The following is a 25,718-nucleotide window of genomic DNA, read 5'->3' on the forward strand; positions in this document are numbered from 1 at the left end:
TAATTTTCGACAACAATCATTTTCGCTCTACGATTCCATGAATCGGTATCAAAATGTTTTCAGAAACTTCACTATGGAATGCTAACCTCGCTTCCTTTTGACATCTTCTGATTAATTACCACTTCATCAATTCTTTCTTGAATTATGATTGTATTATTACCTGCATTAACCACCGACCTTTGGTTGGTTGGTGGAATTCGAGGAAGATGATTTATTATTTTTTTTTTATATTAACTCCACACAGGAGGCCCTGAAGAAAATAATATCCCTCGGGGCCTATGTCATCTGTGGGGATGCTGTGTGGAGGGTCTTTTTGTGGAGAGGAAGGAGTGAACATGGGTCTTGAAGAGTCCCATGTTGTAGGAGGGAGGAGACACAGAGGCCGGCAGTTCGTTCCACAGCCGAGCTGTTGAACTTAAGAACGAATCGTAGAAGCGACCCGTTCTCATGTGACAAATGTCAACTGTGTACAAATGTTGGGCGCGCGTTTGGCGTGTATCCTGACTACGCACCGGTGCCGAAGGGATCAATGACGCTAGTTCCTCAGAGCATCTTCCATTGTAATACCGATAGAACAAGGACAGCATACCTACCTGACGCCTGTGCTCTAAAGATTGCAGTCCGTCTGTTAAGATTGGGGAATCTATCAAACGGACCGCCCGTTTTTGCACAGAGTCAAGGGTTTTTTTCAGGTATTTAGGGGCTCCGGACCAGAGATGGCTGCCAAATTCGACAGTAGGGCGCACTTGCGATTTGTACAGGGTCAGCAGTTGTGTACTATTAAAGTATCTGCGGGCCCTGTACAGTACGCCCAGCTTCTGAGAGGCCAGCTTTACTCTGGCTTCGATGGAGCCCCCGTACCTGAGCTGGTCACTTATAGTTATACCAAGCATATGGAAGGCCTGTTCGGAAGATTGCTTCCGTATTCTTCAATTTGAAGATGGAATCTGGGAGCATCGTTAACTAGGATAATATCCAGGCGTGTTTGGTGGGAAGAATTTTTACAAAACGAAACATTTGTAATGCGTAATAATTCTCCAGTCTTTACGGACTGCACTCGTTTTACAGGAGAAAAAACAAATCAACGTAATTCAAGGTATTTTCACTTCAAAATCAGAGATCTGTAAATATGTTATCTAAACTTAAAAAGGGCTATCACTAACCTAACCTAACGGTCTCTCTTAACACTTAACATTAACGATATCCGTGGTCGAGGGGTAAGGGTCTGCAATAGCAATTCGAAGATCGCGGGTTCAAATCCCGGCGCGCGCAAGTAAATTTTATTTGGTGAATTTCAAAATTTATTAATTAAAAATAATATATAGTGTACTTGCGGCACGTTTCAGAGTAGAATATACTCACAGTATCACCCTTGTGTAAGACCACCATTCAGAATTGAAACGTCGCTTGAAACGGCTTTAACCGTGTTCGGTGACCAGATCTGAATAATCAGGTACTCCCTCACCTTACTCTTCCCTACCCCATTATCTTCAGCCTCACAACATACCCCAATTGGGGGTGTCATAGTCTCACTGGCTCCAGACAGTTGGGAGTAGTTGGGAATATTATAAACAAAAAAAAAATAATGGCCAAAAGTAGAGAAATTTATACCGTTTTAAAATGTTTTCAATGTACCATATTATTGTATAATATATTTTCAATATATACCTGCTAACAAAATACAACAGTGGTATAGCGTGTTTAAATGATAATAAAGAATAAAAAAAATTTCCTTCATATTTTAATAATGCCTTCATTTTACTTTCACAGTACGCCGACTACGAGTTATATGACGTAACGATATAAGTAGGTACCGATTTCTTCTCATTTCTGATAATATTAGGTTATGAAAGATTCTGTAGACAACATCCCTCCAAGAAGCCCTTAGAAGATATTAATATGATTGTTCGCACCTGTCACGGGAAAAACTCCTTTCAGTTCAGGAAGCTTCCTTTGCTTTACAACCAGCCAAAACGGGAAAGTGAGACATAAAGGAATGTAAAGATGTTAGATACCTAGGTCCTACCCGGTAACCAGTGACTAGGTGATAGGTAGGTACTAGGTTAGGTACCACAATAGACTGTTGCAGCGCTGCTCTTTGCGAATTGGCGCGTCCAGTCCGTTAAACGAAATCAAGCACACTTCCGCCGGCGCGCACCGAATAAATCTGTCATAATTAAAACGCAGCACGTCTCATTTTCTTCTCCGGGGTGTTGACTGTTGATACTCCGTAGCCATTTGCATTCGCCAGCGTGAACTATATCCGTCTGCCTTCTACTTCGGCTGCTGCGGGCTCAGTCATCGCGCCGTCTGCACGCGGCCAGGATAGGCGCGGGAAAATCGCAATAATTAAGCGCGCCAAATAGGTCGCGATTCAATTGTTTTCCTGTGTGAAAAAAAGTGTTGCCATTACGGAAAAGTTGCATCGAAGGAATTTTAATAGGTTATGACCGCTTTAGGTACCCAACTTAGCATATAGGCGAAAGGTTTTAAGTGCGATCCAAATAAAAAGGAGAAAATTTGCGTTTAAATGCCGCCATGAATGGGCTGAAAATATTGAGCTTACAATAAAATTAAAAATAAATAAAATATTTAATATTTGTTTAACGAGCAAGAGTTAGCAAACTAATTTTGTCGATCATAAACCGTTAAAATATAGAACGTTTTTTTGAGGGATGTTTATTTATGATATTGTCGACAAAACAGTAAAGATTATAAATGAAACCTGTATTTATATCTTTTACAGTGAAAATTGTAAAACAAATTTATTTTAGAATTAACCTTATTTGTTGACTTGACGAAACGGTTAATTTGTAATACTTTTTTAGACCGAGAATCTAGCGAATCAAGAAATAAATCACTTACTCTAATTTAATAAGAAGGAACCTCGCTTAATATTTTAACGTTTACGTTAACCTTATTTAAAAATGAATTTAAAATTAAATAACGACGAGACAGAACAAAACGATCACTCGGATCCTCTTCCTTATTCCTCAGCAGTAAGTAGAAATATTTCTTACCTATTTTATTAACTAATTAGAGCAAACCCCGTGAAATATCACGGGATATTATAATTGTAGTGTTGATATTTGCATGTTAGCTAAAAAGTCCAGACCCAGAAAAAATCACTAAATCTGACTTAACTTATAAAGATTAACCCTAAGAAATTTTATCAAAAGAAAAACTATTTAAAGTGATTAATTTTTGGGGTAATATGCCGTGTTACGCTACCTTCTTCTTTAACCAATGTTTCGGACAACATTGCAGTATCCGTCGTCAGGGCAGATGTGTAATTACAGGAAAATATTCGCTATACTACTGAATATCTCAAATCATATCGAAAGGAAATGCACTTTTCAAATATAGAATTAAAATAATTTTCTGGTAAAAAAAAATATTATAAGTAGGTACTTTATCGCTTGTCTAAATTCTTTTGACACGTCAGTTCTTATTTTGAAATTGACAGTTAAATTATTTTTTATTGCTTGTATGAATTCTTCATGAAATCAGTTATTTATATATTTTTATTATATTATTATTTGGGCAATCAAAAGTAAAATTTTATAATTTTTAATATTTTTCCAAAAATATAATTAATTATAGATTTCCTCATTGTATTAAGAAATTAACATAATTAAAAGGACAGAATAAAAGAAAACACAAACTGTAACGTCAAAATACAAAAAAATATTAAATTTACAACAGAAACAACAGCGGAGAAGTTACTCGTGATGTATATGAGTATGTCAGAAAAACAGTTTTTTTATAGACTTTCAATGTGTATTCCGTTCGGTATTTTGAAAATGGCTCATAAATTCAAATCAACTTTGAGTTCATTAAACCTGAGTTACGTAGGACGAATAGACGACCGAAATTAGTTCCTATATGATATACTTGATGATATTTACTAGTTACCAAGAACTAGGTCAACTTTGATGGACATCATCACGCCTCGTCGGATAGGGCAAACCGGTGAAGATATCACGCAACGATTTTGTATAATCCTTTCTGTTGTCTGACACGCACTTTTACCGAAATAACTTCTCACCTGGCACTTAATTGAGTGATAATGGGCCATTGGGATTTTGGGATAGTTATTTTAAACCAGCAGCTTTTATGGATACAAGTTTATTTTTACACACAGAAAATACATAGCAAAACCAGCCGAAAGAAGAATGAATTCAACATCTGGTGTAGTGTGTACCGTCAAATCCACAGCGGATTTACTAGTAGTTCACCGCAATTGTCTCGTTTTATATCTATTTAATCATAAAACGATTGCTTGCAATAATTGTTTAATTTTTTTTATTTAAAATAAACAGTAACTGGTTTGACTCCCCTGAACAAGTCTCGCTGATAAATTATCATGTACCTAGTAGACCAACTCGAGTCATATCGCCATATTATTGCAACAATATTGCCACTAATGTAGAACGAAATTCTTTAATATATCGCCAGCATAGATTAGGAAATGAATAATTTGATATCGATGATGAAGGAAGACTGTTATCATGTAAAATATAAAAGATGTATAAAAAAATATTTTTTACGTATGCAGGAATCAAAATATAAGTAATTAAGCACACATTATTGTTAACATTATCGTTACTTTGATAATTGATAATCAATTATGTTTGGCATAGTTGACAAATAATTCTATAATATTCTATAGTCATTATTAACAATAAATATTTTTTTCTTACCTTTTGTACTTGTTTTCTTATAATTAACTTCACTTTATATTTAACCTTACACTTTACACCGTAAATTATACTTTATACTTAACTTTATATTAAACCTTTACACTTTATACTTAACTTTGTATTTAACCTTTACACTTTATACCGTATATTATACTTTAAACTTTATGCTGTATACTTTATACCTTGTATTTTTTAAATTATATTTATGATAATGGCACTTGTCGTGCCGTTTGTATTTAAATAAATAATTTTCCAAATTTAAATAGAACCTAAAAATATGGGATGAACGGTGAAATGTAGGTGAATTCCATTGACTTTATACCGTAGTAAGCAGTTCATAATAAGTTTTTATACATTTTGAGGAATGAAATTAATTAAATCGAATGGGAAAATCAAAAACAGGGTGAGAAAGAATGTCGCAAAACTCCGTGTCAAATATGATAATTCCGATTTTCAAAAGTAATACTTCTGTATTTATTTAAAGGAAATCCGGGTATGACATATTTTTTTTGTGAACGCTTATTTAGCAGGAAAATATTATAAAACTGACAATATTTTTCGTATGGCTTCATTATGTGTAAATATTTTTTATGTATTTAATGTGAAAGTTATTACGAAAATAATTTCAGCTGGCGAATGGCGGGCGATTGAGATTTTATCCCTGGTACACAAGAATGGGTTGTTTCAAAGAATTTGAATAATTGATCAATTTTTTAAGTCAAAATTCAAGTTTTGTTATTAATTTATTTTAGACCTATTGTTTAACAGTACTAGGATAGTAACATAACTTAAATAGGACTATCACAGAAGTTTAATATTAACTTGATGCATTGTTCAAATTCTGTGAAAAAAACCGACCTTAGGTAGCAATCAAATAGGTGGCGGGTGCTTGGCATTCCAAGAAGAAAACTTACTGATTTTGCTAATTTATTAAATCTGGTCAAATTATTCGAATTTCTCTTATAAACGGGACTTTAACGAGTGAATTGACAGATTTCCTAACAAGTTATGAAGACGTCGGAACACATGTTCAAAAAATACTAATATTGTCGCATTTCATCATTATATTTATCAGGAAAAGAACGCCTGCATTAACACGCGTTCTGATATATTCTGAATGGACTCATATTTTATCAGGAAATAGATTGCCATCACGTTTTTAACAGGATTTCAATAAATCAGCCATTCTCACTTTTCTCCGTGTGTTAAGAACATATGTACACATACAGCGTGTAAATAGACTTAATAAATTGCTATGTGCATACCCATACATACATCGATGATATCTCTAATTAGCAGAGATGTGCAAAATGGGTACCCAAAACCATTTGAAATGCAAAATGGAAATGGGTCAAAACTTTTCCATTTGAAAATGCAAAATGGTTTATAGAAAAGCATTTCAAATGCAAAATGCAAAATACCTTTTTCCAAAATGCATTGAAAATGCAAAATAGTTTCTCAGATCAAACAATTTAAATAATTATAGAGTTTTTAAACAATTTTGTCATTTAATAAAGGACACCAAAAACACCACGACTACAGATTATGAAACCACAAAAAATTTGCGCGGGACTAATGTTGCCAACGTAAAAACATAGAAACTGCTATCTAACATTTAATATTACAGCGTCATGGCCCCATGTTCAGTATTTGAATCAGTATTTTTTGTAATGGTATCACTCAATTGCGAGGGTTTCTACCAGGGAGCAACTTGACAAATGTAAATTTATCTCTCGTAGCGAGGTTGAGGACCGACTGATATTTGGGGCTTATGAAAAAAAGATGAATGGAGATAGTAGGAAGAATGTTGCAAATAAGCATTTAAAATGGAAAATGCATTGAGAAAAGCATTTAAAATGCAAAATGGTTTTTAGAAAAGCATTTAAAATGCAAAATGAATAATACCCATTTTGCATTTCCATTTGAAATGGATTTATTTGAAATAAAGCACATCTCTGCTAATTAGATAGATTTTACTTTGTCGAACAAAACTTTTGTATCTATGACGATTAAAATAGGTAACGAAAGAAAATTGAAATCTGAATCTTTATTTTGAATACTTATAGCCAATTTATTAAAAAAATGATAATTGCAAAACAAATAAATCCCCACGTTATTTCTGTATAAAATTTATAAATTTTACGAAAATTTATTTAATTTCCCAGAGCGAACAATATTTTGGTATGTAGCTTTCAATCCGAAAATGTGTAAGATCTATCTAGTACGCAAGGGAGTTCCTTTGATATATTGTAGAGAAAATAGATGTTTGAGAAAGGTGTGAGGCGTGATTTTGATCTTGAAATGACTTATTAAGGGTGAACAAAAAATAATTCATAATCTGCTCTTTCATAGATGGTGCCAATTGAATTATTTCACTTAAATATACGTCTTGCAGGTTACGCTTTAATAAATTAACAAGACGATTTTTTTGCTTGCGCCCGTACATACGCATTATGTATTGCTTATCTACGGGCGCAAACCAATGATTTGACTTAAAATTGTAAAGCATAACTTGCAAAAAGTGTTTTTTAATAAAAATAATATTAATAAATGCGTAGATTATAACGTACCTTACGTTTACCCTTAAGAAAAAACAGGTGAGAAATCGAAACTTACTATATATTTTATGATTGCGTTCGTCCTTCTTTTCTGCCGTACTAATAATAATGTGAAACAGATCCGTTGTAAAATTTTTGATACCATTCTCTATTAAACTAGTCTTCTTCTGTAGAAGTCCTTGTCCTCCTTCTGGCGTCCAGATTTGGTGATAGGCCTCCTTCATTTTTTTCAGTTTGGCAATCCTTGGCGGCTCTCACGCTTCTGAATCCTGCAGTTCTTTCAAATGGTCAATCGATCTCATCTGTGAGCGATCTCTGCTTCTCTTTCCCAACCATGACACCACTCGATTATAATGTGGTTCGGTTTGGTTGTGGCCTACAGACCTACCAATTTCGCGTTTGCGAAAATGCTAATTTTTACTCGAAGTTCGTCATTTTTACGCGAATAACGCTTTTTATGCCATTTTCAAGCGAAATTCGACATTTTCGGAAAAGTAACGCATATTTTCTTGTTTGTCATGCGATTCTCTAGTACCTATTTCAAATAAGAAAATAATATTTTGTATTCTAAATATTTCTTTGTCTGTGGTTTTGACAAGCTTGAATGGCAGTGGAACGAAACTTACTTGACGTAAAAAACGTTGCGCACAAATGTAAAATTCAATGACAGTACAGTTGAAGGGACACAACCCTTTCTTGCCCTGTTATGAGTAACAAATGGTTACTCCTTCAAGGCACACTATAAGGAATCTATTTTTTTTAATTGAACGAAATTTCAAAAAGTTAACGCAACGTCACTTTTGTGACAAAGTACAACCGCTTTCCGCGAAAATTCCACAAACCGTAACTCGAAAATGTTTAATACCCGCGTCCGAAGGCATTGGGGTTCTTCTTCCCCACGTAAAATAATATAATCGTCTTCTTGTTTTAGTATATTCAAAGCATGTACCTACTTAAAATGTCGATGGCGTAGAAAAGTTTCTCTCCTTCCTTTCCGGATGTGTCGCAGCTTTCGTTATTTCCACTGACAGAGAATTGACAGGAAGTGGTTTTCCACAAGAATATAATGTGCGGAGTCATATCTCCCTTAGCGTGTGTAAATACCAGATCGTTTCCGTGAAATGGGGACGGAAAGTGCCATTAAAAAAAGGCACAGCTCGATCCAAACGATCTTCCAGAAAAACGTGGACAGACTGTTCTAAAAGAACCCAGACAGATTATTTCCATGACAACGTGAACCGATTATTCCATAAAAACACGGATAGAGTTTTCTTTACAAAGCATGTGCTGAACTGTGCAAGTACCCAACAACTGAAACTCTGGGAATCAGATTAAAAACGTCGGAGGTAAAGGGGATTTCTCGAAAAATTGCAGCTTACTGCCAAACAAAAGGAAAACTAGAATTTTTCAAATACACAAATATCGTCGTGAGCTGGAAAGTGCTTCTTAAATATTGAACCCACTGATAACCGATTAAAGTGTGTAGTGCGTGTGACCGAAGTAATTCTGATGAAGTTAACTATTTATTTTACATATTGTAATTCTTTCTAGAGCATAAATAAAACCATCAGTTCTATGAAAAGTAGACCTCACATCCAAAAGTGTTTATAATTTTATCTTATTTTAAATCAAAACCGAAATTTCCTTAAAAATTGTAAGAATTTATATATATCACCTACTTAAAATAAACCCTTCGATTTCACATTTCAAAAAAGAATCTTTACTGAATTATTTCCATCGTGTGCCGACGCTAAATTGTCGCCGTTCGTCAGCTAATTCAATTTTTGTTATAACTATTTTGTTTTTTTTTTGCAAAATGATGGTTTTATAAAATGTACCGTTTACAAGATAATGTATTCATACATTTTAAAAATGAAAATGTTGTTTACCAAAAGTATTTTCCCCAGAATAGCTACTTGTATGGGAAAAGATTTTTTTTTGATCGTGCCTTCGGCTACTACGGTGCACGACAGATTAAAATGGCCACCATCTTGAAACCGGAACCGGAACGTAACAAGCGAATTTTCAGAAATGAAATACCAAATGGTTGAGTTAAAAGGCGAATTTGCTGTGCTCAGTTTAACTACAAATCTGTTTAACAATAACTACTGACCTGTTTGGAAGCCAGAAGTCGAAATATCTCGAGAGAAGGTTGTTTTCTTTCAAATCGGAATAGGATAAAATTTGGTAAAATTTTTCTCTTTCATTTTTAAAGTTTTTTTCTGTTTTTTATGATAACTCATTTTTATATCAGGCGTCTCTTCTAAAATTATGTGGCATTTTGGAATTCGTCTACAAAGCGCCAGACAAAAACTCGGATATCTTTGAAATCTACACAAAACTTAAATTTTGTTTACATAATATTTATAAGGTTAAAAGCCGCCCGTTTCTAACATAGTTCTACACTCCAGACAGACAAGATATACCTATTTTAAACCGACATAGCTATTACAGTATAATATGCCCAAAGAACGGACGGTTGTATTCTAAGCCGATTGCCTATAGTATACGTTGGGTATACAAAATAATTGAAATAAGTAATTGATGTTACCTTAATAATGGATCATCTGTCCCGTGATGAAAATAATTGTGATTTATCAGCAAAACAGTGTCATAGAGTCATTATTCAATATTGTAGTTGTGGTAGTTTTTTTATATAGGGACAAACATTCCCAGAATACGAATTATCTTAGACTATTTTATTACCCTCAACTAACAAAACTAACATTTGAAAAAAATATCACCCAGAACAGCTAGGTTTAAAGACTTATTCCACTTTAGCCGGACGCACACAGTCCGGGATGTGCGTTTCCTTTTTCGTGTTCAGGAGGCAATAGGAGGCAGTACTCGAGTTTAGAAAGAGAATAATCGTAACAAACCAGTGCGTGTTTCAAGGCAGTACTGCCTCCTATTGAACACGGAAAAGAAAATACGCGTCCGGGATCAATCAGACGAATGTGCGAATTGTTTACACGTAGTCATAGACTAAATACAATACATCAATGGATGTAGTAATTTTAGGAGAAAATTGAAAGCGTACTTGTTATTTTTTTTTAGTATGACACCTTTATTGATTTATTTATTGTTTCCATCTATCTTTTTTTTTCCATTAACGGCCTCCGTGGTCGAAGGGTAAGACTTTCGACTCGCAAGCTGGAAATCTCGGGTTCAAATCCCGGCGTGCTCAAGTAAATTTTATTTTATTAATTTGTGTTTTTTCACAATTTATTCATATTGAATTAGGAATTGAACCTAAGATCACTTGTTTTACCGGGACAGGCGTCTTAAACTACTCGAACATTGGGACCTATTAATTAAACATCATATTTGTCTGTGTCATTCTAAATTTCATTCTAATAATATTCAGAAAATTACCGAACCCGGTCCCCGCGCACTACTACACGCGTGAAAATAGTGGAACGCACTTTGAAGAGATATTAGTACGCAATTTTATGCCTCTATGTTTGTTTTGTTTTTACTAAACACTTTTTAAAAATTTTCCTTAGTAATTAAACATCGTTTTATTATAATACATATTACATATAAATCAAAATGGTTTTCGTACGTCGTTTTTTCCCATAACATTATCCGAGATAAACAAATTTGTGTTATTTTCCAAACGGTTTATTTGCGAAAGGAAATTAAGCTACCTACAACAGATTCGATTAGAGCGGTAAATGAAAACGCCATAAAAAATAAAAGGATTTAAAATTGCGCGTTGGTGTTCTAAAGAGATTCGAATTTCCCACAAGTGTTATTGGTTTTTTGGTAATTTTCTGCGTAGCAGTCTGTCTCATAAATCATTTCCCGCCAACTCGGTGACCTTATCAAGTGAAAATTGTATTTTGCCTTGTGACAGGAATGTAAAGTTGACTCACAACTTTGACGGTAATACACCAAAAGGAACGAATTCAGGCAACAGTGCCGGGAGGATCTTAATATTAAATAATGAGACTTTTTGATGAGTTGGCAGTTACTTATAGGATTTTCTCTGGTATCTAAGTGTTGTGTGCGCCAAGCCGTCTCGGAAATAGAAACATCTCTGAAGATTAGACAATAAAACAATGGAGGATGCTAGAGTCCTCGAGTGTGGCCAATTTATTAAGCGTGTCGTATTACGATGGTGAAGCAGTGTTCCGAAAAGAGGGTTTTCAACAACCGTTAAATCTTTTACGAGTTGACTCATTGTACAATGTACAATGGATTTATACCCAAACTTGTGAACATAACCTAATCTAACCGAAGGTTACCAGTATTGCACTTAAGTATTTGTCACTACGTATATTAACCCTTTAATTAGCAATACTTATTTTTCTCTGTTCAGATACGTTTTGTGTCCGTCGTTCCGATTCTTGACACAACCCAAGTAAAATATTTGACTTTATCTATCGTTGTATTGTTAAAATGTCTCCTTTGATTTGAATGTCTCCTGTCTGATTTCTTCAAACTATCCTCCTTTCAAATATCCTCCTGACACTGACATTCTTTCTCTGTCCATCTGCTCTATATAACAAAGCCACATAAGCCTCTACCTTGCAATCTTTTTCATTATGCTCCACCACTTTGCTTGCTTGTCTTATTATTTTCGGTCTTCCCCATTTGTGATACGGATTATACCAGTGGCGTGCGGTCCACAAAACCAGGGGAGCTGGGTCCACCCTACGAAAAACATAAGAAAAAATTACAGACAAATTTTAAAAGGCGACAAATTTCAGCTGAAAACCTTTTTTTCCGTGAATTTAAAAGCGATCGAACGAACAAATAATTTAATAAAACATTTGGTTTGCAGAGCAATGGTAATAACGCATAGTCTCATGGATCTCATTTTTCTTCAGGGAAGTCTTTTTTTTAAACGTTAACTCTACACAAGAGACCCCGAGGAAAATAATTTCACTTAGAGCCTGTGTCATCTTAGGGGATGCTGTGAGGTTGGTCTTTAAAGTAAAGGTAGTAAAGGAAGTTCTGGAAAGAAAAGTTATGAGGGCTGGGTACGAATTTTGGTGGTCGGTGTATACAGGAGAGATGTATCTATCTATTCCTTCAAAAGCGTTGGTTCGAGTGATTCCGGCTGGAGAAGTCAAAGGGTCTTCCTCAACCGGCCTCTCCCGATCCGACCCGCCGCGCAGCTGGTGGGCAGATATATCCGCCTTCAAGACCTAGACAAATCTCACCCCAAGAACCCGGGCGTCACCAAACTTAGCAAACCACTATCACACCCGGTGCCCATACGGCCACCCAAATTAACAAAATGCTTACGTTCGTTGTTCCCAATTCTTCTGATCAACGGTTGAGCCGATATTTTGTCTCAACATTGTTCAAACGCACAAAGGTGACGACTGAGCGATCAACAAATTTAAGGAAGCCAAACTACTGGATTAAACTTGCTTCAGTAAATGACTAATAATAAAAATTGTCCATAAAATGAAAAATATTTGCGACGCCAGGAAACGGTGGCATTAAAGTCAAGGTAACACTATATTTGTAACAAATTACATAGATTTGTTTAAAAAAATAAAAAAAATGTCGGTTTATCTTTTCTAGTATTTAAAAATAAATTAAATGCATTAATAATAAATACAATAATTAATTCATCAAAATTAATTAAACATTGAAATTTTTTATTTTGATGTCATTTTACTGTTTATGAAAGTGGCCGGGCCATTTAAAATAATCAACGGTAAAGTGTTTGGAAACAGGCGAATCGAATGTTACTGAACAAATAATTTGGCTGATCGGAGACTGAGATTGATCGTTCGAAAAGTTGGGAACAATGGCCGTTGGTCTCTCCAGTTCCATGCCTCACAACCATTCTTAGGAGGTAGAGTCAGAATTTCATTGCGTGCTGCTAGTCTCACTTTCATTTTTTACAAGCGATGCAGAATTCACTCCTCAAAATAAATTAATTTCCTTTGCTTAATATTAAGTTCAGCAATTTAGCATTAAAATTTCACCAGACTGCATTTTATATTTAGTTGAGTTAAAATTAAGGGAATCGATGATAATAAAAGTTGTAGTTCTGTGAACAGTAGACCTCGAGTCCAAAAAATATTTTTTTCTTTTTTTCTCTGATCAAATCATACGATTTTTAACTAGGTACCGCAATTATAAACCATAATTACTTTACGTAAAGTTTGTATATTTCAAATAAAGAATTTTGCAATTTTTCCAAAGTAATGTGACCATCTCAAAGATAATTCTTTTTTCAAATATTTCAGACCGGTGGGTACCATAATATTCATTATTCCGATTTGACAGGTAGTAGTATAAAACACGATCATGCGTACTCTGGCGGGTTAAAAAGGTAGTATTAAACACGGTCACCATCTTGAACTGGAACCGGAATTAAACAAACAAATTAACAGACAGATGAAATGCCAAATGCTCGAGTTAATACAAAACTTCGCTCTCTCAGAACTCTCAGTCAATTAAATTATTAGGGATGTTTAGCTTAAGCACATAAAGCCTACGCATTAGGAAAATTATAGGATATATTATTATTTACCGCATGGTTTTCATTTTAGAAAAACACGAATGCAAATGTTAAGCTGAGAAAAATGTAGGTATGTACGTCCACTAAAAAATACAAACAAAGCTGCAGTAATATTTAAATAAATTAATTGTGTGGTTATTTCGGTTGATGAACAGGTTGATAGTGCTTTCAAAGGGCTAAAAGTCATGTTAATTAATATTTAACAAGGTTGAACCCTCTTGAAATTTTGTAAAGTTTGAGGACAGATCATATTTGGTCACCTCACCATAAATTTCACGTTGAAAATGTTAGACAATTCAATGGAAGTTTTTATGTTTTGTCACTTTTAAGTTAAATATACCCTGAGAACAAATTACTAGACTTAAAAAAATTTTGCCTCAGCACGGGTAAGTCACCCAGTGAGGCCAACATTACTAAATTGTACTAAGAAATTTATAATATTGCAGGAAAATAAATTAAAGGAAAAATTAAAAATCCCGCTTATCACAAGCCACCTGTTTTGATTTATGATAGTAAAAAAAAAACGTTGCCAAAAAGTGTGTTTCATTTTATTTTGCAATGTTCAGGCACGTAAATTTAAATATTTAAAGATTGTTTTCTAAAGAACTTAATTTACTATATTTGACAATAAAACCATAAACGATAAGGGGTTGGTAATGAGGAGATTTTGAACTATAAAGCAGTTTTTACAGGCCTGATTCTTTATTTTTTCTGGGCTTTACAAAAAAATTACTTATTTAAAAAAACTCTTTTTTCGAAGGCGAATATGTGTTTTACTTGCAGTATTTGATTAACCCATCTAAGTTATGTCTAAGTGATCAAATTTTCATACCAAAACCACATGATTTGACATTATGTCGTAGTGTTTCGCCTTTAAGAATAATATCCAATATAACCTTGATGTGATTAAATAACTAAACTGCGTTATATAAAATCGACCATTGATTATTCTTCGTTATATGAAATGATTCTTTTGATATGATATTCCTTCAGCATGGCAATAGGAAATCACCAAAAGTACCTACCGAATATGGGAAAGGTTTTCTCTCTGATTTATTTTTTAATAAAATGGCAACATCAAGGGCTTTTACAATAATCAATGAGTCATGTCCCCTTGCGACATATAGTCGAAGCTCTTTTGATGAATTGGTATAATTTTTTCTTTAGGTCCTTCGTTTATTACTTATTACTTTCCTTGTCAGATCGGCTGATGCTGATACGGACGTGAAATGTGCTCCAATGGGCCCACTGAAGTGATAAATCCATAGAAGTGGGATGTAAGTATATTCGATCTCCAGAGTAAGCTAAATTTGTGCTCACTTCGGTTGACATTTTAAAATATGGAAATTTTTTCTTCCCCTGACAATTTTTTGGTGTGAATTTTTTTGAGGCTCCGAAGGTCTTTTGTAAATTGTTGATATTATTTTCCTATCATTTGAAATTTCGGTATAGATTAAACTTTCTGAGAATCGTTAAGTGGTTGTAATAATGTGTATAGGCAGAGAATTGTCGAAAGAAATGAATAAGAAAAAATAAAATTTTACTTTTTTCTTTATTTTACTTTTATTTTTTTAAATTTAATTTTCTATTGTTTCCCTTTCATTTGCATCTTTGGCGGCCTCCATGGTTGAGTGGTTTCGATTTACGATCTTTGCATACAAATCCAGAGGTCGCGGGTTCAAATCGTGGCGTGCGCAATCAAATTTTATATGATTAATTTTCAGAAATGTATTACTCCTCTTTATAATATATATCGTTTTTATATTATGAAGAGGAGTATTTGAGCACTGAGATAAATGAATTTACTGATCCAGTTCGAGATTTCAAGACATTTCCAACTAAGCTTTTAGTACTTTCCTAATAAATCGGAACAAGTGTTCATGCACCAGCTTTTATTCTGATAATATACAGTGACGAAATGCGAAAATATTAGACTTTTTATGAACACCGGTTCAGACATTCGTGTTTTACTAAAAGTTTCTTAGGAAACCTATCAATTCATTCGTTAAAGGCCTGAAATTCCGTTTTTACCCGGATTAAGAATAATTTAAAGAGATTCTAATAAATAAGCAATATTTATAACGGCAAGTTTTCTCCGTGTTGATTTGTTTTTATACAAATCTACAGTTTTAATCCGAGATTAATGAAAATTTTTACTCTTGACATTCAAACCAATAGGAAGTTGACTGTCTACATTAGATTTCTAAAAACCAACCAATCCTATTTTCCCATCTCTTTGAGGCAAAGCTTAATGCCAAATCACTATTTTGATTAATCTTTATAACGAATTGGTGTACATTATGAATACCAAAAATATGCTTTAGATATATTGAAGGTTTTCCTATCGTTTCCGCTTGAGTAGAATACAAATAAAAAAGTAAATTACTCAATAAAAACTATAAATGTAAGCTACTAAAAAATATTTTTTGCAATAGAAATGTATGAACGCATGAAGGAAAAAACTTAAAAAAAATATAGTATTATAGGTAAGATTATCTGTGACAGTTAATTAACTTGTTTGCTTTCTTATAAAATTATTTTGTAAATGCACAAATTCACAAAAAAATATAAAATAAAATCGAACGTTTCTAGACTCCGTTTGTCAAGCGATTTTAATGCTTATTACCAACGATATAAGTTATACCAAGAATATACACATTTTTGTCTTGTAGCGTCCTCTTAAGTAGAATTAACGCACTTGACGTTCAAAATAAGAGGTAAATTACTGTCTATATGTGATTTCCAAAAACTCTATCTGAAGCCCGGGCAAAGTCGGGGACTAATTAAAAATAATATACAGTATATTTGTGGTACATTCCATATTGGTAAGTACTTTCAGTATCGCTCAGGTAAAATATCTTCGTTCAAAATCGAAACGTTGCTTCAAATGGTTTTAGCCATGTTTCGTAACCAGTTCTAAATTACCAGGTACTGCCACACTCCCACTTTCCCATCTCCTTCTCCCCCTCACTACCTCAAAACATAACCCAATTGGGGATACCCATCTATTATCTTTGGGGATATCATAGTCTCACTGGCTCCAGATGGTTGGGAGTAGTAATCAGACAAAAAGCCTTATTAGCTGTTATAATAATTTTAATTTAAAAACCTTTTTGATCTTTTCAAATACTGGTATATGTTTTTCAAATCAACGTTGATTTTCTTCAACTAATATAAAGGACAAACGGTGAATGGAGAGGGTTTGTGAAAATTTAAATTAGAAATTTCAACATATAATCAACAACATGATGGGAGATATAATTTGAGATTTTCACGTCAAAAGTATTATAGTGATTTATTTTTGGGGTATTATGCCGTGTTGCTCTACCTTCTTCTTTATGTAAACACACATCTGCCCCGATGATGGACATTTCAATGCTGTCCGAAACTTTGGCTAAAGAAGATAACATGATGGGATCTGAAATATTCCTGCACATTGGCACGTTAATTTATTCACGTGAACTTTTAGTTTTCGAAATTGGAACTGATTGTGGCAACAATTCAGACAAGCGATAAAATTGGAAAAAATTCTAATTATGTAATTATTAAATAATTCTATATTTGAAATGTGAATTTATTTTGTTTAATTTTTTCACAGATAATTTTTCATGTATTATTCTGACTTATAACTAATATGCCAACTAAAAATTGGTGAAATAATTTAATAAGTAAAACCTAAAATTGTAATGTATAATCATTGAAAGCAATATAACAACTCTCAAACAAATAATGTGAAACAGAAAAGTCAGAAAAGATTCCGTCGCATCTGGGATCAGTGACGGCTCGTGACTTTTGGGTGTACTAAAATGCTAATATTACAAAAAATCTTCATACAGTTAAAAATGACATAAGTGTGTATGATCGAATTAGCTCAGCGATCAGAGCACTTCGCTGGCAATGAAAAGATTCTAGGTTCAATTCCCAGATGAGACTCAATCTTTTTTATCTTTTCTGTTTCACATTTTTCGTTTGAGGGTCGTTAATGTGGTCTTCATTGATTAAAAATATAAGTTTATCGTTTCGAAAATTGACAATATTTGTTGACGAAAGGCAATGAATGATATTTTTTAAATTCTTTCAGATTCACAAATCCCACAATTAAAATATCCCGTGATTTTTCACGGGTGTGCGTGAGTTTTAATTTTTTTTAATTCCTTTATTTTCCCAATTTTTACATTAATTACATACAATATTATATAAATCAATACGAATAATGGGAACCCACTAAGGCGCAGCCTGTGGGTGGGTAATATATTTAAGTTATTATATTATTGTACCTAGAAATAAACAAACTGTGGGCATATAAAACAAAAACAAGATTACACTTTGTCTAAGCGGTTTGTATAAAAAGTATTTACAATAGTGTATGGTGAAGTTATAAGTGTTTAGTGTAATACATGATAAATATTTTATGAGAAACATGAATTAATACAAATTAAATAAAAAAAAGTTAAAACTGCTGTATCGAAAAGCCATAATTTTAACTCTTTTAAATATTGAGGAAGTTTAGTAATCACTTGAATATTTTTCGGTAAAAGATTGAAAGTACGAGGTCCAATGAAACTGCAGTGTGTTTGCATTTGTTTTGTGTTCGTTTGGGGACTATAAAATATATTATTATTTCTAATGTTGATTCTGTTTTCATTTATTTAGAATTTACTTTTGTTTTTAAAGATGTATTTCACAGTTTGCAAAATAAATAGTTTACGGAGGCAGAATAGTTTAGATTCTTTGTATCACTCATCTGTTGAAAATGTTATTTTCCGACTATAGTATAAAATGATATCTACACATAAAAATCTTGAGTCATTTTTATCACCGTTCATCGCAACTGAAATAGAATTAGCCTAAATAGAGGGTGTTTGAGACGTACTCGACTAACTTTAACCAGTGATTCTTGGAATTATATGACTTAAAAATGTTATTGAAATTTTGGTCCCCGGTGAATTTTGTTGACTTTTTTTTTTGCACTAAAATCCCTCAAATAAATTACCGGAGTTAAAAACTTCGTTTACATTTTTTACGCCAAGTAATGTCAGGAATCACTAGTTAAAGTACAGCCTCTATAAGATATAACATCAGCACAGTGTTGAGCATTCGAAATAGTAAATAGCCATATCATTTTATGAGCACCCGTATTTTACAGTTTTCCTTCGAATATCGATGTAAATATTCACATATCGGTAACAATAAACACCGTAATAATTTCCAATGTGCGCCCTTGTATGCCCGAGTTTGGGTAACACCTAATTAAAATCAGCAACTGAAGTAATTACGGATAGAGGTGTGTTGTGGGCGTACCCGAAGTAAGCTGAATTATTTATCCTTTTTGTGATGAAATTTATCAAGTATTTATACTTTTTTTTTGATAAAATTTTTCAATTATTTTTCCTTTTACTGATGAAATTTATAATTATTTTTGCCTTTTTTTCTGATGAAATTTGTCAAATATTTTAACTTCTTTTCATATGAAATTTATCCATTTTTACTGTTGAAATTTATCAAATATATATAAGAAGGAAATTACTTTTTTTAAAGATATTCGTTTTCGTTTGTCTGTCTGGGACCCATAAGTCATAACTTTTGACTGACCTTTTGATTCAAAAGGTCACATCATGTAAAGTGGTTACTTCAGTTTCGTTTCAAATCGGTAAGTAAAGAATTACTCTCCTTTACCTACCGATTTCAGTTCAGTGCCATTAAAAGATTGTTTCACAATTTTAGAGCTTTCTGAAGACAAATGAATTATAATAGCGGTTATTTTTATAATTCTCATCATTAATTTCCCATTGAAGACGGCACATGTCATGGTCATTGAATCCACTGAATAGAATAACATCCTAGAAGTACTTTCCATTGAGATTTGAATGAACTGACTTTTTGATTGTAGCCCATTTAGCTCGCGCTCTGTTTCTCTAAAGGCCCCGTAGTAAACGTACAAAGATGGTTTGAAAAGGAGATGTGTAAATACGAATGTTAGAGGGAGCGCGCTAGTATTAAAAAACGATAAAGATTAAGCGAAAATGGTGAAAATATTAAATAAAATACTACTCGTTTGAAATAGAGCAAAATGCTGTAGTTGCATTTAAAGATATACTGTAATTTTTGCATGCCTATAACATATTAAATAACAGAACAAAACGTGTTTTTAATAATTTTTGGAACTTACTTTGCGATTTTTTCTATCAAGGGTATTTCATATAATTAACGTTTCCGCATAACAAATGTATAGATATTATCTTAAAGAGATTAGGTATGCGGGGGCCTAACACTTGTATCTCATAGTATATCCCCCATCCAATTTGAATTTCATAATGATGATGAAACTCAGATTTGTATTGACTTATGGGTTAAGGCCCGTTTCGTCAGACTGGATCACAAAACAAGCGTACATCGCATTTCTTGTGATTTTATCGCTTTTTTCTCTTATTTAATTAACTATTTACATTATTATTTAACAATGTAAACCAATTCGTTATAAAGGTTATTCGTAAATAGAATAAAAATCAGACTGGATCACAAAACAAGCCTACATCGCATTTCTTGTGATTTTTGCTGTATTCTATGATGTATCTATCAAGATATATATAGTTGCTGATAGTTATAAGTTACTACGAGTTATTAGTTCAGTGAAAAGTAGTTAGCACTCAAAAAAATTTTTTTTTAGATTTTCTCTTATTTAATAATTGTAAACCAAAATTAACTCTGAAATCATAAGGTTTGTAAGTAGGTACTTTAATACCTACCTACTTAAGGCGAAGCTTAATGCTAGATCACTATTTAAGAATAACCTTTATAACGAATTGGTTTACATTATTAATACCAAAAATATGCTTTAGATATATTTGACGATTTTCCTATCGTTTCCCCTGAGTAAAATTAAAATAAAAAGTTACCTACTTAATATAATACATAGACGAAAGCTACTAAAATGTATTTTTTCAATATAAATGTATGAAAGCGTAAAATGAACAAATTTAAAAAAATACGATATTATGGCTAAGATTATCTGCGACAGTTTCCCTTGATTAACTTTTTTGCTGTCTTAAAAAATTGCTTACAAAATAAATAAAAACCGCATTTGCCCTTGTAATCGAGCCTTTCTAGACTCCGTTTGAACATTACATATATTCGTGACGATATAAGGCATACCAAGAATTTACACATTTTTGACTTGTAGCTTCCTCTTAATTATAAATCATATACTTTATGTTCATCTTTTTATTATTTTAAATAAGGAATTATACAATTCGTCCAAAGAAACGTCAGTATCTCAATGACAATTCTTTTCACAAATTTTCTCCAGAAAGGGGAGGCACAATAATAGTATCAGATTTTTCCAATTTTACAGCTCTTAGTAGAAACCACTCAAATTTTGTTTGAAAATATTGAATGGGTTTTTTAATTTATTTTTAATCTTATTTTTAATTTTTTTTTCTTTTGTGCAGATACTATTATATTATTGGAATTTAGTCAATAATCAATTTTATCTAATTTATGCTTAGTACATGAAAAAACAGTGTTACAACGGATATTCTTTTATAACAATTTAAACATTTAAATTCCCGGTGCCAATCCCAGAATTCCGGAATTCAAAAATGTTTGCACCATAATCCCGGTTTTGAAAAATAAATCCCCGAATTGAAAGCCCTATTATGGTTGTTCTCGATTTCAATGCCCCGCAAACTAGTCCTTCATCAATGCATCAGTAACAATTTCTGCTTCTTATGATGACAAATCAAATATATATTGGTGGGTTTTTCATAACTCAGAAATGTTTGTTTTTCTCAAAAAAAACAATTTTGCATATTTTCTAAAATTTGCAAATATATTAAAATACAAATAATTCATAGGATGATGCGAATCGTAAAGGCTAAAATAGCTTAGACGTTAGCAAGTTAAAATTGGTTTATAAACAGAAGTTGACCATAAACAGGGTACAGGTATGTTTATGAGTGGTTTCCAGGTAATAGTGGTAATCCAAACAAGTTTTCAAAATTAATAAACAGTCCAAACTGCGCAAGCAAGCCGCTGCTGGGACGAAAGCGGATTTGCTAATCGAATATCTATTTTGATGTGATGATCAATTTTTAAGAGCAATCATATTATCATAATATTGAATTATAATGGAGGCTCAAAATTACCCGCGGAATATGATTTTTCTTGATTTTAATAAGCATTTATGATATTAACCGGAGTTTAAAACCCCGCATTCCTACCAACGTATAACATATTTCCCTTGAAAACGTTCAGTCTTACTTATAAAGATTCCCTAAAACGCCGCTTTAGCGTAGGCATAGCTATAGTATATAGGTATAGATATATACAGGGTGTCCGGAAACTCGTAGTACAAGCGGGAAACTGGTGAATCTACATCACATTTGGAGTCGATTTTGTAGTATATATTTTTTTGATTTGAGCTTTCGTTATCGAGTAAATCGAGTTTGAAGTTGATTTTTTTTTTTTTTTTTAATCAAATTCTTATAAATTATTACTGAAGATCAAAGTACCCAACTAATTAAAACTATTTGAAAGTAAAACAAATGAAGAAACTCTGATTTGAAGCATTATTTTGAAATCACCCTTCATTTAACCCGGTGTAATCATAAAATATTTCTGCTCTGCAGGGTTAAAACATCTGTTATTCAACCCTAAACACCAGAAAAAACTTTAACCCTAAAATAGCCGAAAAATATTTTTTTTTGTTTTTTTTTTTTTTTTTTGAAAATGCTCAAATCAAAAAACTTTATGTTTTTTTGGGTTCCCCATGTGGTGTAGATTCTCCAGTTTCCCGCTTGTACTACGAGTTTCCGGACACCGTGTATACATAGTTATACATACATATAGGCTGATGTAAGCGTAATGAGTAAGATTAAGAAAGCGACGCTTAGATGGTTTGGGCATGTAGAGCGAATGAGCGTAGATTGTAAAGAGTGTAAGGAGGATATATGATGCAAATGCGAATGGTAGCAGAAGTCGAGGACGCCCGAGGAAGACATGGCACGATCAAGTGAATCAGATACTCAAGTCGGGCCATGTCAAGAGTCAGGATAATAGAAGAGTGTGTATGAGACGATGTATGAATGTGAATGAGGCAAGAAGTGTGTGCCAAGACCGAGTTGGTTGGCGGTCCGTTCTCTCTGCCTACCCCTGCGGGGAAACAGCGTGATGGTTAGTTAGTTAGTTTTGGGAGGTATACTGCTAGGGTTAAAATCTTTACTCGTAGTATTGCAAGATTTTTTAGACTAGCACAGCTTTGTTCCAAACTTCAAAAACACGGTCATATTCGCATTTCGCGTTTTATTTCACGCTTTTTCAAATGACGTTTGTAATGTCGTTGATCCCGTCTGCTTTTACTAACTAACTTAACTAACCATCTCGCCGTTTCCCCACAGGGGTAGGCAGAGAGGACGGACCGCCAAACAACCTCTCATTTCCTCTTTCCTACGTATATTGGTGGATACCTTTATGATCAAAAAAAGTATTGGACACAAACAGGTTCCGCTCTACATAACATACTTCAAGTATTCTGTTCCCGTTATCATTCGTTCTTTTATCTCTAAAGATACCTAAGGCCGATTCAAATCCGTCACGTCTAATTCTTACCCACCCATTCAAATCGCCTGCCAGTATAATCCTTTCATTAATATTTTTCAGTCTTATTACATCATTCACACCAGTCCAAAAATCATCTTTCTCTTCGTCACTCTCAGAATTGACAGAGGCATAGCAAACAACAAGAAACAACCGATTTTGAACCTGATCCACATTATTCTCGGACTTACACATTCATACTGCAACATACATTCAATCATTCTGGGAGACAGTAGTGCTGCAACACCCAACACCCCCTTTCCGTATCTGGTCTCCCAGACCAAATGACGAGCCTATCATTATGCTGGATTGTACCGCTCCTTTTTTTCATACTCTCTGTTACACAAAGTATGTCCAAACATTTGCTAATAACACAATTCATTCATCTTTCTTTCCATACCTCCTCTAATATTCCATTACTACCAGTTAAGTTTCCGGACACCGTGTAAAATGTTCTCGATAGGCGGGTACCTACGTATAGGTACTGTCCATGAACGAGATAAGTGAGATAAATACAATTGAATAAAAAGTAAAATATACCCGTTGGCAAAAATTGTTTTGCTATTTTTTCTTTAATTAATGGTACTCTTATTAATCAGACCCTTCACCACAAAAATGGCTTTTTATCTGCCATGAGCGACACAAATTGCAAACCCCCTTCAGCCAAAAAATGAGTCCAATCTTTCTACGGCATTGAAAGCACAGCAAAGCAATTATTTTGGTCGTGCGTTTGAACGAGCTAGCGTCTGGATGAAAAAAAAATTTGAAACCGAAAAGCGAAATTTATATCTCGCTTTAGGGAAGCTGAAAATGAAATAATTCTCCCGGTTAACAAACAGGAAAAAAGGAGATTTAAAAATGGCCTGTACGCGATATAATTATTTATCAGTATGGCGATTTACATCAACGAGCGCTCAGTCGTTTTTTGTTCTTTTCATTCTTTTAATTAAATTCCTACAGTGATGTTAATTAAATAATCAACATTACTCTGATTGGGCATTATAAGTGTAACAATTCGTTTTGTCCTGTTTACTATTTTTTAACATTTCATCCATCACCCCACGAATGAGTTTTCAATATATTTTTTCTCTTTATTTCAACAGGTCAAAGAGGTGGATGCAATACTTTATCCTATAATTGTAATATATTATAAAGTATAACGTATTGAACATACATTATCTGATAGTATTATTATCTTAATGACTGCAGAGTTTAGGATTGTTATAAACGGAAATGGCGCCCTCCGTTATTTAAAAAAAGAACCGCTAAAGTTTTCGGACGCAACACCGAGTTTTTATCTGCTAGTTTTATAATAATTGATCTATTTAACAATGTTATAAGTAAAACGCTTGAATAAACCGATACTAAATAGGATGGCATCATTGATAATGTTTGCCGCTGTTGTAGAGGTGATTTGTGAAATGAACGATATCGGTAGAATGATGATGATATTTGTTAATTGTGGCGAAACGTATATAGATACGTACCTAGTTATAAAAATATAACATTTTAACTAGATCACTCTCATAACGTGTTAAAAAATTCTAGAATAGCCATGTCAATAGCCGGGGGTAAGGGATATGCATATTTTACGACACATCACTTGCATACATAGTTCGTCGGTCTACAATCCTTGGAGAGTTTTTGACGCTATTCCTTCTAGTTCTTCTTGATTTTCCATAAAATCTAACCCCCTAACTCCTACCATACGGTAGTAACTATCTAACTAACAAACCATCACGCCATTTCACCCCTTTTCTTGGTCGAGGGGTTATACCTCGACTAGCAATCCGAAGGTCGCGGGTACAAATCTCTTCGTGCACATTAAATTTTATTTGATGAATTTATGTTATTTCATAATTCATTCATTTAAAATAACACATAGAGTATACTTGCAGCACGTTCGAGAGTGGAAGATAATCTCAGTATCGCTCTGATGTAAGACCACCATCCAGAATTGAAACGTTATTTGAAATGGCTTTAGTCGTGTGGGTTACCAAATCTGAATAGCCATGAACTACCTTCCTCTTCAACATCTCGTGCTCCACCCCACTACCTTGAGCCTCGCAACATAACCTGATCGGGGATACCACGGTCTCACTGGCTACAGACGGTTGGGTGTAGTTGGGACTCTCGTAGGAAATTCACATAAAAAAATCCTGCAGGATTAGACATTCATTCATCTTCTCATAAATTTATTCTGACTCTTGACATGGCCCGACTGAAGTATTTGGTTCAATTGATCGTGCCATCCCTTCTTCAGGCCGGGGAATTACGCTCTCAATAGACTTTATTTGCGAATCTTCATATTTTTCACAGACAAAAATTCCCAGTTGGAACTGAAATGGAAGCTTCACTGCCAAACGTCAGTTT

General features: G+C 33.6%; 1 protein-coding gene across 1 annotated transcript in view; it reads left to right on the forward strand.

Moving 5' to 3' along the window:
* The first annotated feature begins 2,927 nt into the window (after nt 1-2,927).
* LOC149421490 (uncharacterized) overlaps nt 2,928-25,718 on the forward strand; it is a 44,532-nt gene continuing 21,741 nt past the window's right edge. Inside the window, exon 1 of the mRNA XM_089634712.1 lies at nt 2,928-2,999. Coding sequence (XP_089490838.1) covers nt 2,928-2,999 — 72 coding nt within the window. The remainder of the gene's footprint in view (nt 3,000-25,718) is intronic.

Source organism: Hesperophylax consimilis, chromosome 8 (assembly GCF_061612785.1).
Source record: "Hesperophylax consimilis isolate HC1 chromosome 8, BYU_Hcon_1.0, whole genome shotgun sequence".
Taxonomy (NCBI): Eukaryota; Metazoa; Arthropoda; class Insecta; order Trichoptera; family Limnephilidae; genus Hesperophylax; species Hesperophylax consimilis.